Source organism: Labeo rohita, chromosome 25 (assembly GCF_022985175.1).
Source record: "Labeo rohita strain BAU-BD-2019 chromosome 25, IGBB_LRoh.1.0, whole genome shotgun sequence".
NCBI classification, from domain to species: domain Eukaryota; kingdom Metazoa; phylum Chordata; class Actinopteri; order Cypriniformes; family Cyprinidae; genus Labeo; species Labeo rohita.
Genome location: NC_066893.1, coordinates 5865904 through 5883079, shown reverse-complemented (window position 1 = coordinate 5883079; position 17176 = coordinate 5865904). Strand labels below are relative to the sequence as shown.

The following is a 17176-nucleotide window of genomic DNA, read 5'->3' as shown; positions in this document are numbered from 1 at the left end:
ATCACGTCTGCTGACAGACTGCAGGGAATTCAGGATGTTCTGAATTTGATCGAATCTTTAGTCTGGATTCCAAACTTCTGATCTTTCTGAATACAGAGTATATTTTCTCCCACATGTTGTTTTAGATCCTGATGATGTTTCTTCTCTGCAAAACATGAAAGGAGATATTCAGTAGAATGTCCAAGCTGCTCTTTTCCATGCAGTAAAAGTAAATGGAAATGACTGCTTATGAGCACCTAAAAATGACTGGTCACTGCCACTTGTGCACCATTTTCAAAGCTATCTAAAGCCATTAGACTGAGGTTGTGTGGACGTAAATATGACTGGTTTAATTATAGCAATGCATCTCATAATAATTGCAGTGCTGTGATGCAGAGAGCTATTATGATTTTATGAATTGACATAAAATGGATCACATGTTCCACCACAGGATGTTTATGTGCAATATCTCTATACTAATTTTGAGCTATCATAGAACAGTTATTGAAATGAAAAAGAAAAATTAATTAAAACTCTGCACTTGGATTCATTACACTGTTTGCATATGCATGTGTGAAGCATATTAGTTGGTTTTATGATTTAAATGTCTGTGTTTTCTTAAAGATGCACATTTTTCTGTGTGATTAAAAAACTATATATTTTGAGTTTTTATTTTAGCATGCATAATTAGATTATTAGTAATATAATATTAAAATGATTGGAATATTTTTCTTTGAAACATTATTTGAAATATTTTGTAGCTGAATATAATATAATATAATATAATATAATATAAACATTTTTGAGCAAACAAATTTACTTATGTAACAATGTGAACTAGTTAGATATGAAGCATGCTCGGAATAATTAGTTAATTAAACTCTTCACTTACTAAATTAAACTTTCTAGAATATTTATAGAATGCCTGAAGCCATTAAGTTTCACAGTCTAGAAATAGTTTGCCTTTGTATTTTGTCATTAAACCATCTGATGTTGTGAGATTTATGAGAGGAAATTCATTGTTTTTAAATTCTGTTCTTCAAAGTTGAGTTTAGAAATATAGATTTTTTATGACAGTCTTTTCTTTTTTTTTTTTCTACAGCGCTATATGTGTTTTGCACACCCCACTGAAGTGAAGCCCCCAGAGGATTTACAGGACCTGGGAGTTCGGTTCCTGCAGCCGTTTGTGAACCTGCTGTCCAAAAGCACATACTGGTGGATGAACACCTTTATCACTGCAGCACACAGACGCCCCATCGATCTGAAGGTCATTGGCAAGCTACCAATCGCAATGAGAGCTCTAACTAACTACCTGAAGCTCCGCGAGGCCTTTGAAGCCCAGAAGGTATGTTGTGTCTGTCATATGTTTTTTATTATATCTTACTGTTTATTAATACTATTTTGGGTAAATCCCCTTATTTTCTTTCTCAGTGCAGTGCAGACAACAAACAATGAGTCAAAAAGGACTTTTATGGAGTTTGAAGCCTAAATAGAATCAGCAGAAGTTAAAAACTAAACGTATGCTAACTTCTTTCCAGGATTTGGCCTACAAAAATACACAACTGCTAAAAAATGCTAACTTGCTATCTTGTTTCTGGGTTTTGGCCTGTATAAATCAGTAATTGCTAATACTGGAACCGGAAGTGGCTAAGATGCTAGCTTCTTTCCATGTTTTGGTCTACAAATGTGTGGAAGTGTTAAAACTGTAACTGGAAGTGCTAACATAGTTTCAAAGTGCTAAAATCCAAACAAGCTGTTAAGGATGAAAGTGTTAACCTGGAAACGGAAGTGCTAACATGCTAACTTGTTTCCTGGTTTTGGCCTACAAAAATATAAAAGTGCTAAACCCGGAATTGAAAGTGCTAACTTGCTAACTTGTTTCCGGGTTTGGCCTACATAAATACACTTCCCTGCTGAAAAAACAGCTAAAACCACTCTAAGGTTGGCTGGTTTTAGTTGGTCATAGCTGGTCAGCAGGCTGGTTTTAGATGGGTTTTGGCCACTTCCAGGCTGGTCAGGCTGGGAGACCAGCAAAAACCAGCTACTTCCAGCTTAAACCAGCTAAGACCAGCCAACCAGCCTAGGCTGGTTTTAGCTGTTTTTTTTGTTTGTTTGTTTGTTTTTCAGCAGGGTTGCTAACTTGTTTCTGGGTTTTGGCATACAATAATCAGGAATTGGTAATTCCGGAACTGGGAGTGACTAAGATGCTAGCTTCTTTCCATGTTTTGGTCCACAAATGTATGGAAGTGTTAAAACTGTAACTGGAAGTGCTAACATACTCAATAGTTTCCAGGTTTTGTTTCTAAAAAACATAGAAGTGCTAAAATTAGAACCAGCTGTTAAGGATGAAAGTGGTAACCTGGAAACGGAAGTGCTAACTTGTTTCTGGACTTTGGCCTACATAAATACAGAAGTGTTAATACTAGAACAAGAGTTGGCTAAAATGCTAACTTCTTTCCATGTTTTGGTCTGTAAAAGTAAAGAAGTCGTTTCCAGGTTTTGGCCTACAAAAATATAGAATTGTTACTGTAAATCCTGAGTTGAAAATGCTAACTTCCCTGCTGAAAAAAACAGCTAAAACCGGTCTAAGGTTGGCTGGTTTTAGTTGATCATCCAGGCTGGTCTTAGCTGGTCAGCAGGCTGGTTTTAGATAGGTTTTGGCCACTTCCAGGCTGGTCTGAGCTGGTCAGGCTGGGAGACCAGCTGGATCAACAAGCTAAAATCAATATGTCCAGCCTAGCCAGGCTAGGAGACCAGCAAAAACCAGCTACTTCCAGCTTAAACCTGCTAAGACCAGCCATCCAGCCTAGCCTGGTTTTAGCTGTTTTGTTTTTTTTCAGCAGCGTTGCTAACTTGTTTCTGGGTTTTGGCATACAATATTCAGGAACTGGTAATTCCGGAACCAGGAGTGGCTAAGATGCTAGCTTCTTTCCATGTTTTGGTCTACAAATGTATGGAAGTGCTAAATTGTAACTGGAAGTGCTAACATGCTCAGTAGTTTCCAGGAAAAATATAGAAGTGCTAAAATTGGAACCAGCTGTTAAGGATGAAATTGCTAAAACCGGATTTGAAAGTGCTAACTTGCTATGTTTTAGTCTGTAAAAGTATGGAAGTGCTTAAACTGGAAACTAAGGTACTAACACGTTAACTCGTTTCCAGGTTTTGCCCTACAAAAATATAGAAGTGCTAAAACCGGAGTTGAAAGTGCTAACTTGCTAATTTGTGTCCATGTTTTGGCCTACATAAATAGGGAAGTGCTAATACCGGAATTGGAAATGGCTAACATGCTAACTTGTTTCTGTATTTTGGTCTACAAAAGTATGGAAGTGCTAAAAACCAGAACCTAACATTCTATTTCATCCAAAGTCTCATTTCATCTAATTTGTCTGTTTAAATGATGTCCACACAAAAACATCTACTTATCTGTTCCCCTTGGATTTGGGGATGGCAGCTCTCTCTTTGATGATGTTGATGATGATGTCAAAAGTCACGTACGTCACAAACCAAAGGAAGACAGATGTGAAATGCCACTTAAATTTCATGTCTATAACGTATATCCTCAAAGCACTGAAAGACACAAGATGTTCCTTTTGCTCTGTGAATGCAGTGACCTTTTGACCCTCAGTAGGGTGAAGGACTTCTGCGTCTCTGTTCTCATTAGAATAAAGAGCATATGACGTGTGCAGTTACGTGTTTGTGCGCTCAGCTCCAGGTAAAGGGACACTGTGAGAGTTCATAACGTGACGGTTTTCACGTGCGGCACGAGTGCAGCGTGACATCGGTCACGTCTCATATGATGAACTCCATTAGTAATGGCTGTAATAAATGCTACATATGATTGATTCCATCCTCTAGTGCAATAGTTCAGGATTAGTATCTCATCCGGATCCATTCTGGTGTGCAACGCCCATCTAATCAATTCCAAAATGATAAAATCAATCCCTGCCATACATTTTTCTTCACTTATTGACAGAAACACAGCAACGTAGAGGTAAAACAGCTTGTAAAAAAGGTTTCACATTGGCTGTAAGGAAATATCTTTTCCAGGTAACAGCGAACATTCTCTGAATGATCTGGCAAAGTTCTTAACAAAAAGTTATTAATAATTTTTTTTTTTTTTTTTTTTTTTTTTTTCTGAAATGCTTTAGTTGGACATTTGTTAAACTTTCAAAAAAAATGTTACTATTTGTTTCATGTTCAAAGAGAATTCAAAAATAACATTTCCATGATTATAAAAATGATACATTCTAAAAACAGAATGTTCTCTTAACATTCATGTAAAAACCGGACATTTTGAAAATTTATAGAATGTTCAGAAATAATGTTTTTAGAACATATTTTTGTCAGCTGGGTATAAACACAAATATATTAACACAAAATGTCACATTTTAAATACACTATAATTCAAATTACATATTAATTACTATTTCTTCCAACATTGAGCTTATTTTATTATGCCAAGGTGTTTTCAGGTCACAATAACCTCACGTTTTTAGCTCCAGTGTTCGGTTTCGAAAAATGACAGGGACAGAGCTGATGATATTCTGAGTTTTGTGTTTGTTATTTAAATTTCAAATAAAAATGCATGGATGAAAATTACAGCAGTGCTTGCCTGTTAGAAAACAAATCCACTGATACAGCTAAAAGCTATTTGAAATGCATAGAGCAATTCATACCAGCACTGTAATTATGCATTCGTGCTGTTTTCAAATACATATTAGCATAACAAAATGCAAACACATTTCCTAATTTCTCATGTCTGCGTAAATGAATTATTCGAAAATGTTCAGAATGTAAAATGTGCAAACAAAAAACAAACGTCTTTTATGCAAATAAAAAAGTTTGTGTGTTTGTTTGAATTTCTTAGTCATTAATCTTCATAACCATAAGACATAAGAGAGAAAATGTGACACCTGTATCCCTAAGTAGCTGTTCAGTAAAGAGAAGATAAAAGCTCTGTTCCAAAAGCTAGAAAGCTGCCTACCTAAATAGCATTTTAAGTCATAATGTCTCTATAGAAAAGATAGTTCCTAGATGTAGGCAGCAACGCAATACTGTGATTTACTGTCATTTGCAGGTATAAGGCAATTTCTTGTGTGTTGTGACCAGCTCACTCTTTAATCATATTTCAAAAACAACAAAGTCATTATGAAAATAATTACATCGAAAGATACTCTACCGGTCAAAAGTTTTCAAACAGTAAGATTTGTAATGTTTTTTAAAGAATTCTCTTCTGCACCAAGCCTAAAATTATTTGATCCAAAATACAGCAAAAGCAGTAATATTGTGAAATATTTTACAACCTAAAATAACTGCTTTCTATCTGAATATGTTTTAAAATGTAATTTATTCCTGTGATCAAAACTACATTTTCAGCATCATTACTCCAGTCCTCAGTGTCACGTGATCCTTCAGAAATCATTTTAATATCCTGATCTGCTGCTCAAAAGATTTCTATTAAAAAATTCTACTCAGCTGTTTTCAACATAATAATACTTATAATTTTTTTTTCTTTCTGTCTTTTTTTTTTTAGCAGCAAATCAGAATATTAGAATGGTTTCTGAAGGAGTTGATGCTAAAGAAATCAGCTTTGAAATCACACAAATAAATTACATTTTAAAATATATTCAAATAGAAAACAGTTATTTTAAAAGTATAAATATTTTAAAAATTAGCTGTTTTTGCTGTACTTTGGATTAAATAAATGCAGGCTTGGTGAGCAGAAGAGACTTCTTTAAAAAGCATTACAAATCTTACTGTTCAAAAACATTACATTTCAGCATATTGCATTTCATATAAATGTATTGTATAGTACATTTCCATCAAATTGCAATTAACATGAAATTAAGGGTCTGAAAACATTCCATTTACACTTAAGTATATTTTTACTATAAAAAGAAGTCTTTTTAAAAGTTAATTGTAAAGTTTCCATAAAAAGTACTCTTTTTAAAAGTTTGCTAATGTGTACTACTTTTTCCACAAGGCCAGTGTCTAAAGTCTAAGTATTGCGTTCAATACCAAAATGTTTTAGTAAATTAGTTTGCTTAAACTTAAAAATTGATTACTTTTACCTGGTCTTTGTGTGTGCTTTCTATGTTTTACGCTTAATAATCCCATAATTGGCGTAGCAACGTGCTAACTCAAATCTCGGAATCTAAATTCATCACTTGGTGAGTTGTAAAATGTTTCATATTAGTCACTTTTGAGGTTCCATGATGCTTTCTGTCATTAGCTGTTGTGTTGTGATGTTTCCATCACTCTATTTTTATCCACATTTTGGAGTATCGCATCCGAAACGAGTGATTAAAAGCACCAAAGTTCGAAAACCGCTTACTTTGCAAAAATGTTTTTACACTTGCTAAAGGTGGTTTTTAACTTATGTGAAACAGGGTTCATGCAAATATTGGGATGTGGAAACGCAATTGCCAAATAAATTCCTCCATGTGCATCAAAAAAGTCATGTGACTTTGCGCTATAAGTCTGTCGTTAAAGTATTTTGGTATGATTGAAAACTATTATATTCAGTGCCTTCTTCTACTTTTCTTAGAGATATTTAGTGCCGGTTTATCAGTAAGCGGCGCTTTTGTTCTCTTTGACTCGTTGGATGGAAACGGTGCTTATTCGCAAATGTTTTATGTGATATTCCAAGTTAAATTTGCAGCTTTGTATGGAAACATGGCATTAGAAGGTAGCTGCCTATGTAGACAGTAGAAAGCAAGCTTACTGGGTTTTAAAACAGAAATGTTATGACTTCTCCTTTGTAGTACAGTGAGTAATTTAGATGCAGTCACAAAAATCTTAGTTCTATTCATATCTGTCTTTGCTTTTCTGTTACCTATTCAGAGTCCTCAAGGCATTCAGCCGCAGGGGTCCAAGTGGATCTGGACGGCTCTGCGACAGGCCTTTGGAAGACCTCTTCTGCTCAGCATTACCTACCGTTTCATGGCGGATCTGCTTGGCTTTGCCGGACCGCTCTGCATCTCAGGCATCGTGCACCACCTCAGTAAAGAGAACCACACCATTCAGCCACCGGTAAGAACATCTTTGTCTTTTGCACCCATCTGAGCCATTTAAAACAACCAAGAATAAGGGCAGAGTTTTGGGTGGTCCAAAAGTAAAAGACACTGGAATTAAATTATTTTAAGTACTTTTGTTCTCTGAGGTATTTTGAGGGTAAAATTAGAAACCCTTGCAGTGGGAGACTCACTTCTGGGCATGGCTGTGTCTTTTCATGTAACATTTTCATCTTGTGTTACGAAGCGTTTTATCGTCATGCTGCTGTAATTAATTATTGAAGACTTTAACAGCATACTGTCTGGCTCTCGGATGTCAGAAGTTGGCCTGTTTGGATGTCTTCATATGACGTAATGTACTTCACCACATGGAGATAGTGATGACAAGACACAGATATAAAATGAATGAACAATTCACATAAAAAAAGACGTATGCCCAATTAATTATTTTTTCTAGTTACTACATTGAAAACCATGGCCATCATACACTATTTATTTATTTATTTTTGAGAGCGGCATCAGTTGTAGCCCTTGTGCTAGAGGTTAGATATCCCATGTTTCCCATGTTTGGGTAAGTTACTAAAAAAGGTAATCCACTACTAAAAAAATTACTAATTACTTCTTTAAAATTGCAATTTGATTACATTACTGATAATTGCATTTAAAAAGTAATCAGATTACTAATTACTTTTTAAGTTACTTTCAGGTTTACTTGTTATTTTATCAAACCTAAAAAAATACACTACAAAGTGAAACTTTCAGTTCTTTCAGTAATTTAATAATGACCACAACATTACATAAGTATTAAAACAACTGTTTAATTGCATTTTTCCCTGATAACAGTCAAATATTCCGGCATTTTTGATCATACAGATAAGAGTAGAACATCATTTAAAACTGTAAAATGTATACTTTTATTTGTATACACTCATGATATCAACAAAACATTGTGCTTTTGTAAAATAAAGAAAACAAACTGGGTGCACTTTCTGTTGTCTCAGTCTCCTTGAACTTCTTTCTGAAACGCATCACAAAAATGAATAAAAACTCAGCGAATACTTGACACACAGACAACTAAAGTTGACTCAACCATTATGTTGTGTGTCACACTGAGCATGGAGAAAAGAAAGAAGTGTAAAGAGTTGTCTGTGGATTTGACAAACAAATCGTGGAGAAATATGGACAATCTCAAGGCTACAAGTCCATCTCCTGAGATCATAATGTTTCTATATCCACTGTGCACAGTATAATCGAGGCTTACAGCCCATGGCACTGTTGGTAACCTCCCTGGATATGGACGGAAGAGCAAAATTAATGAAAAATTATGATGAAGGATTGTTCGAATGGTGGATAAAGAACCTTGATTAACTTCCAAACAAATTCAAACTGATCTGCAGACATGGGGTACAACAGTGTCAGCTGGCACTATCCGTAAATAAAAAGGGACACTATGGTAGGAGACCCAGCAGGACACCACTGTTGACACAAAGGCATAAAAAAGCAAGACTGAAGTTTGCCAAAACCACAATCCTTCTGGGAGAAAGTTGTCTTGGTCTCCTTGAACCTCTTTCTGAAACGCGTCACAAAAAAGAATAAAAAATCAGCGAATACTTGACACACAGACATGAGAAATATATCTAAGGAAAGCTTGAAGTTTCTGTATTTATTCTTACATGTATTAATATTATTGTGACATAAACTTGTATGCATTTACTGGTTGGACTTTTCTTAAACTATAATGCCAGACTAAAATATGTGAAATCAAATACAATATTTTAAAATACGATGTCTAAATGTTGGACAAATTATCTGCGTTTTAGCTTGCATAAAGGGCATACATGATTTAAAATGCATTTTACTTCATATTGTTTCTGAACACTGTATTGTATTATTGTACTGAAGTATGACTATAAAAATATATATATATATATATATACATATAAGTAAAAGTAAAAGTAAAAGTACAAGTAAGTGCAAAATGGAAAGGAACAAATATGTTTATACACGGCTTAAGTAGCAAGATTGTTTAGTTTTAACTCTTTCTTGTATTTTGTATCTTTGGGTAAGAATAAGAAGCACTTAATTTGGTACTTAGTGTCTATCATTCCAACACAAGAAAACATTACTGGAATCTGGAAACTGAAATGACATTTAGACGTATTTACACAGTTTAATGTGTCTCAGTGGGGAAATGAATGCATTTAACCTGCAGTTACAGATGCATAAATAATGCTTTGTTTTAAACATAAAATCATGAATACTGATATTTGAAATTATTTAAAATGTGAAAAATATAGTCCAAATGTGAAATTAACAGCAGGTGGCAGCAAGTCACTGTTTATGAGTGAGTCATTGAGATTCAACCGATTCATTCAACGACTGATTCATTCAGGAACAAAGCATTTGAGAGTGTTAATGAGTGAATCACTGAATCATTTATTCAACCGATACTTTCAAAAACTGGTTAATTCAGTAACTGTCCATTGCTCAGACACTCAAAACAGTGCTGTGATCTTTGTCTGAAACTATTTTGCAAAATTGACAATATGACAATATTGTGTCTAAAATATAAGTCACTTAATGCTAACTTTATTAAACTGTGGAAAGTGGGACACACGTCTGCTTTAAGTAATAACTAAATGTCATGATTCATTTATATTTATGGCATTTTCTAGTAGAGAAAACAAAGAGTTGTGATGTGTTGTTCAGGGTAGCAATTCTCTAAAGTTCATAATTCATTTCATAAATTGTATTCACTTGCCAATGGCAAACTTTAATGAGTTTTTATAGCTTCATTCTGTGCATTTGTATAGTAGTGATTCAATTTTCTTTCATGAAGACTAAGTCTCCTCACTGCATTTTCAACTAATTGTTCTGTCAGCGGTGGTTCTTTTTCACTGGTGTAATTGGCTCATTTGTTGCTGCTCTAATCTTTAATTACATGATACAGTTGCAATTAGAATTATAATTAGTGTCCTGTGCTTTCTCTTCAGAGGAAAATTGCTGATTAGTTCCAGGATATTGGCATAGTAGGGAGTAAATAGTACTCGTAGCCTTAAAAACTTGTTTAGCTTAATTGGTAACTAGTTTTATAGAGGACAATCATGGCTAACGCTAAATGGTTTGGTGTGTTTCAGGTGAAGCATCTTGGAATCTATTTCATCTCCTCTCAAGAGTTTCTCGCTAATGCTTACGTCCTTGCCGTGCTGCTGTTCTTTGCTCTGCTCCTCCAGAGGACTTTCCTCCAGGCCTCCTACTATGTTGCCATTGAGACTGGAATCAACCTGAGAGGAGCATTTCAGGTGTGAAAACGTATTTTATTGTAAATTTAAAAGTAATACTTTACTAGCTCATTGAAAAAAGTAATCTGATTACGTAATTCGTATTACTTGTAATGCGTTACCCTCAACACTGCAAATAATACGATATCCGGTTTGACTTCTAGACAAAGATCTTCAATAAAATAATGCGTCTCTGCACCTCCAACATGTCCATGGGGGGAATGACAGTGGGCCAGATCTGCAACCTCGTCGCTATAGATACCAACCAGCTGATGTGGTTCTTTTTCCTGTGCCCCAACCTGTTCGCAATGCCAGTTCAGGTAAAGTCTCAGGCGAGGTTCTTTTCTCTATAGAGTTCAATGCATTGGGGAATGCTGGTGTGAGTCTGTCAATGGGCCTTGAGTCAAATGCTTCAATCGCATTGCCGTGTTTGCCTCAGAGAAGCTGTTTTTAAATAGACGTTCCCTCACATGGGTTTTATCTGGGATGTTATCTGTACTTGACCCACATAGGAAGAGATGTTGCTTTTAAGTCCAACATGTCCAGTCCCAGTAAGAGTCAAACTAATTCTGAAATGAAATCTGACCTTAACTTGACTATTTTAGAAACTTGGACTTAATCTGTTTTGCTGATCTAAGGATGCTGTATAGTTTTTTTTTTTTGTTGTTTTTTTTTTTTAAATTTAGACAAAGAACACAAACGTAATGTCCGTACACTGATACTGCTCCTTGAAAATGTTTTTTGCAGTGTTTCGACCATCAGGTCTTTATCAGGCACTTATTTATTTTAGATCAGAGATTCTACAGATCCCAGAATTTACACTGGAAATCGAATGACAACCCAACACTGTGGCAAAATTGCTTAATATAGCCTATGTAATGTAGTCTAGATTATAAACCATATTAGGTTACAAATGGTCGCTTTAGGTTATAGTGTTTGTTTTGCTTTGTTTTCTCTAATTTATTTATTTGTTTTGCCCTGTTGCATTGTGTTTTGCTTTGTTTTGTTTGCTTTTGTTTTGTTTTGTTTCATTTTTTTGTTTCATTTTAAGATTTGTTTTGTCTGTTTTTTGTTTTTGTTTTTTTGTTTTTTTGCATTTTGCTTCATTGTATTTTTATTTATTTATTTTACTTTTGTTGTGTTGTTTTGCTTTCTGTTTTGTTTTGTTTTTGTTTTTGTATTTCTTTTCATTTTTTTGTCTTGTGTTGTCTTGTTTGCTTGGCTTTGTGTTTTAATATTTGTTTTTTAAATGTTTTGTTAATTTTGATTTCCTTTTGTGTTTTTTTTTTTTTTTTGTTTGTTTCTTTTTTTGTTATTGTTAGTTTGTTTTGATGTGCCTTTTGTGTTTTGTCTTGATTTTGTATTGTTTTTTCTTTCCTCACTTTGTATTGTGTTCAATTTGCTTTTGTTTTTCATTTTTGTTTTACGTTTTCTCATTTTTAATTTGCTTTGTGTTTTGCCTTTTGCTTTGTTGTCTTTTGTTTTGCTTTTTCTTTTAGAGTTTTTTTGTACTGTCTTTTTTTTTGCCTTGCTTTGTGCTGTTTTTTTGTTTTGTGTTGTTTGAATATTTTGGGGGGAGGGGGGTTGTTAGTTTTGCTTTCCTTTTTGTGTTTTTTTTTTCTTATGTTTTGTTTTGTTTCTTGGTTTTGTTTAGTTTTGCTTGTGTTGTTTGTTTTCCTTTTTGTGTGTTTTTTTTCCTATGTTTTGTTTTGTTTTGCTTGTTGTTTTTGTATTACTTTTCATGTTTTGTCATGTTGCCTTGTTTTGTGTTGTTTGAACATTTTTGATAGTTTTGTTTTCCTTTTTGTGTTTTTTTTTCTTATGTTTTGTTTTGTTTTGCTTGTGTTGTTTGTTTTCCTTTTTGCTTTTTTTCCTTTCTTTTGTTTTGCTTGTGTTTTTGTATTACTTTTCACATTTTGTCATGTTTTGTTTTGTGTTGTTTAAATATTTTTGAATGTTTTTTAGTTTTTTGTTAGTTTTGTTTTCCTTTTTGTTTTGTTTTGCTTGTGTTGTTTGAATATTTGTTTTTTTACTTAGTTGTCTTGTATCCCTTTTTGTGTGTTTTGTTTTCTTTGTTTTGCTTGTGCTTGTTTTGTTTTGTTTTGTTTTCCTTTTTGTTTTTGTTTTCTTTTTTGTGGTTTGTGTTTTTTGTTTGTTTGTTTGTTTTTGCTTTTTGTTTGTTTTTTTGCTTTACCTTTTGTGTTTTGTCTGTTTTGTTTTTTGTTGTTTGTTTTTGTCTTGTTCCTTGCTTTGTATTGTGTTTGCTTAGTTTTATTTTGTTTGCTTTGCTTTAGCTTATAATGGTTCTGTCATTTATATGTATACATTTATATTAGAACTGTCAGTTCATGAAATCTTTCAATGTAATTAATCTTAATTTTTTCTTAGATAACACTATTTTTTTGGAGAAGACAAGAGAGAGATAGATAGATAGATAGATAGATAGATAGATAGATAGATAGATGGTTTACTGCATGTATACTTACATATATAAAATAAATTACGAGTATATCAGTCAAAGTTTTAATGTAATTTCTCAATAAGCAGACTCTTAGCTTTGAATGACATGACATGAGTTGGTTACAGCAGACGGATCTTGAGCTGAACAAAAGAAAATGTTGCAAAGCCAGTGTTCAGTATTCCTCACACTCCTGCTGCTGTTGAACGTGTTTCTCCTGAGGTTAGACAGTGTGAATGTCAGATACCTCTGCAAGATCTATTTTTAGTCTGTGTATAACAGTATTTTTGTCCTCAAAAGCCTCATCTTGTGTAAAATGGAGTGTCACTTGTGGAAATCTGTTTCTTTGTCAGCTGCGCTCTTGAATATGGAGGACATAATTGTTCTTATTTAAATAATAATGCATTCATTGACAGCACGGTGAAAAATTCAACAAGCCCGATTATTAAGTCATTAAATTACTCTTGAAATAATGAGAGTCCTAGAGAACTTTTGTTGTGAAACAGCTTGTATATAAATGCACAGACACAGACATATGGCTCTCACAAACAGGAAGTCTCAAAACAGACTAGGAAGTCGAAGTCCCTATACGTTTTGTATGGCACGTACGTCGCTCTGGGGTTAGTCATGGCTGCCTTTGTTCAAATCTTGATTAGTTCCCTAAGGCTCCTTCTTTATTTTCTGTAAACAACTTTTTTTTTTTTTTCACTCACTGCATGTTTAATAATAAATCACATGCTCAATTTCTCCATAGTGATACAGCTGTCTAATATTCATATATATTGTTAATTAAGTTGTTTAAATAAATATGTTTAACGTGGTTAAGTAAATGTGTTTAACCCACCAATTTACATGTACTGAAAGATAATATATGATAATCTAAAGTTTTAATTATTATTTAAAACTTTATTAATTGTTTTATTTTTGTCTTTTATTTATATAGTATTTTATTTATTAATTAGCATTTAATTATATCATTAAATATGCAAAACTATTCATTTAATGTTTAATTCAACAGTTGATCATTTACAGAATGGTATTATTTAATAATATGAAAAGTTAATTAATGCAGTTGATAATTAACAATGTAAATGTTAATATAAATGTGTTAAATTGCTCAGTTAAACAGTTTTAATTGTTATAATCATTGATCATTATTAATTTAAATTATTTAATGTTATTATTATTTATGATATTATTTATACAGTATTCTGTGTATTTATTTAGCATTTAATAATTTTATTAATTACACATTTACATAATTAGAATATTAAAGGTTTTCATTAATATAATTGATAAGTAATAATTTATGTAAAAGTGCTAAATTGCTGAGTTAAACAGTTTTAATATAATTATTATTAATTATTAATTAAAATTATTGAAATATGTAATTATTATTATTATTATTATTATTATTTTTAATATATTATTTATACAGTAGTATATTGTATCATTAATTATATTAAGTGTTTAACTCAATTAAACACATTTACAGAATTATAATATAATATTATAAGTTGCAATTAATATAATTGATAATTAATAATACAAATATTCATGTAAAAGTGATACACTGCTGAGTTAAACAGTTTGAATTATTATTAATAATAATAATAATAATAATAATTATTATTATTATTATTATTATTAAATGATTGAAATATGTAATTATTATGATTGTGATTATTAGTATTATTCTTTAATACATTATTTATACAGTAGTATATTTGTTTATTTAGCATATAATGAAAATAATTATAGATAATTATGTTTTAATTATCTAATAATTGTTTGTTTTTTCCTATTTTTTTAACAGAAATAAATGAAAATTAAATCTGCATTTTTTAAATTAATTAATTTATTTATCTACCCTCTGTAAAACTGCCATGATATTTTGACAATGATATTTGTGGGGGAAAGAGGTATTACTCTTATAATGGGTAGAATAAATAAGACACAATATCAATGTAATGTAAAATAAATATTTTCCAGGTGGTATTTTAATATTTTGCTTTAGGGCAATGCTAAAAGTCAACTATTTACTTTACAAAATGTGTTGTCTATATAACAGCACGGTCAATATTTAGCTCACACTGTATAAATAGGCCTGTATATATGAAAAATACATCTTCTCTTATATTTCATGAAAGGTGATCATCATTCTTGGAGATACTTGGCATCAAAAACTATGAAAACTTTACACTAAACTTCCCTGATCATAAAAACACCAGGCAGTTTGCCATAAACCTTATCTTTATCACTGACTGTAACAAAAGTGCTGCTGAATATGAAATAAAAACATTTTCCTCTTGGTTTCAGATCATAGTAGGAATCATCCTCCTTTACTACCTCCTGGGAATAAGTGCCTTGATAGGGGCCACGGTCATCACCCTCCTGGCTCCGGTGCAGTACTTCGTGGCGACCAAGTTATCAGACGCACAGAAAAGCACATTGGTGAGCTGCTTTACTTTGTTTGATGTCTTAATAACCTGAGCCAAGTGACAGATATTGTTCAAACACAGATGACATTTGCACAGGAAAGCCAGAGCTTGTCCAAATGATAAACCTGTCAAATATTGACCTCAATGAAGACCCTAGAGATTTTAGATGCCTCTAGCGTTTTCGCTAATGTGTAATTTATGTGTGGACGCTCAGGAATATTCCAGCGAACGGCTGAAGAAGACCAATGAATTGCTGCGGGGCATCAAGCTCTTGAAGCTGTACGCCTGGGAGCACATCTTCTGCTCGAGCGTGGAGGAGACCCGGGGGAAAGAACTCACCAGCCTGCAGACCTTTGCCCTCTACACCTCCATATCCAGTAAGACGTCTCAGCTTTCACTCTTACCTCAGATAATAACGGGACAGAGCGAAAGCAGCCACGTGTGTTAGGGTCAGGTTAGAGATGATATTAGATTACTCAGACGTCTTAAGCAGTAATCTTAAGCAATTTTAAGACATATTTTTGAGTTAATATTGGCTAAAACTCTGCAATAGCAGCTCACACTCACACATTTGGCAGGAACGAATTTTGTGACTCTCCCAGCTGGCCAAATTCACACAGCTTTATGAGTTCTCACTGCCTACAGGCGTCAAACGCTGTGGAACCAAATGTAGCAGTTTTATTTTGGATAATTATCAAGTGTAAAATTGCAAAGTCTGAAATAATAATTTAAATGAATATTTTCTGTTTTAAATGTATCTTTTAAAAGAATATATAAACATAGTTTATTAGTTTATAGGTTTTTTTTTTATTATTTAACATTTTTTGTTAAATTACGTATGTATGTGTATACATACATGTGTATGTGAAAGTTTGTGAACCCTTTAGAATTTTCTATATTTCTGCATAAATATGACCCAAAAGTTCATCAGATTTTCACACAAGTTTTGAAAATTGACAAAGAGAACCCAATTAAACAAATGAGATGAAAATATATACTTTGTCATTTATTATGAAAAATTATCCAGCGTTGTGTATTTGTGAGTTGCAAAAGTATGTGAATCTCTAGCATTAGCAGTTAATTAGAAGGTGAAATTAGAGTCAGAAGTGTTTTCAGTTAATAGGATGACAATTAGGTGTCAGTTTATGCCCTGTTTTATTTAAAGAACAGCGATCTATTAAAGTCTAATCATGTTTGTTGAAGTGAATCATGGCACAAACAAAGGAGATCTCTGAGGACCTCAGAAAAAGAGTTGAAGAGTTCAGATGCAAAACCAGCTAAAAGCCATCTCGGTCAAAAATGAGATAATGATACTGAGCGAATGCTCTTGACACACATTATACGTCCATCAAATACTTTTTCTTCAAACTCGCTAAAATACCAGCCTCAGCCCAATCAGAAGAACCGGTATTTACATAGAAACCTATACATCTGAGCCTGATAAAAATGCATTTTTTAAAGAAAGACATCAGATGGATTTAGCTGGTTTTGCATCTGAACTCTTCAGTTGTTGTTGCTCATCAGGCTGGAAAAGGTTACAAAACCATCTCTAAAGAGTTTGGACTTCACAAATCCACAGTCAGATTGTGTACAAATGGAGGAAATTTTAGACCTCAGAAGTGGTCGACCAACAAAGATCACTCCAAAGCAAGATGTATAATGGTTTCCGAGGTTGCAAAGAACCCCAGGATCACTTCTAAGCAACTAAAGGCCTTTCTCATATTGGCTAATGTCGAAGTTCAAATAAAAAGTGTTATGTTTTGAAAAAGAAAAAACACTGCATTCCAGCATAACAACCTTATTCTATTTGTGAAACGTGGTGGTGGTAGTATCATGGTTTGGGCCTGTTTTGCTGCATCTGGGCCAGGACGACTTGCTGTCATTGATGGAGCAATAAATTCTGAATTCTAAAGGAAAATGTCAGGACATCTGTCCCTGAACTTAAATCTAAAGAAAAAGTGGGTCATGCAGCAAGACAGCGACCCCAAGCGCACAAGTCATTCT

General features: G+C 33.2%; 1 protein-coding gene across 2 annotated transcripts in view; it reads left to right on the top strand.

The window, feature by feature from the left end:
- Positions 1–17176, top strand: part of abcc8 (ATP-binding cassette, sub-family C (CFTR/MRP), member 8) — an 82338-nt gene that overhangs the window by 9746 nt on the left and 55416 nt on the right. For both annotated transcript variants that reach the window (XM_051099731.1, XM_051099732.1), the window contains 6 exons: positions 1082–1324; positions 6823–7011; positions 10130–10294; positions 10438–10593; positions 15051–15185; positions 15387–15549. In XM_051099731.1, coding sequence (XP_050955688.1) covers positions 1082–1324; positions 6823–7011; positions 10130–10294; positions 10438–10593; positions 15051–15185; positions 15387–15549 — 1051 coding nt within the window. The remainder of the gene's footprint in view (positions 1–1081; positions 1325–6822; positions 7012–10129; positions 10295–10437; positions 10594–15050; positions 15186–15386; positions 15550–17176) is intronic.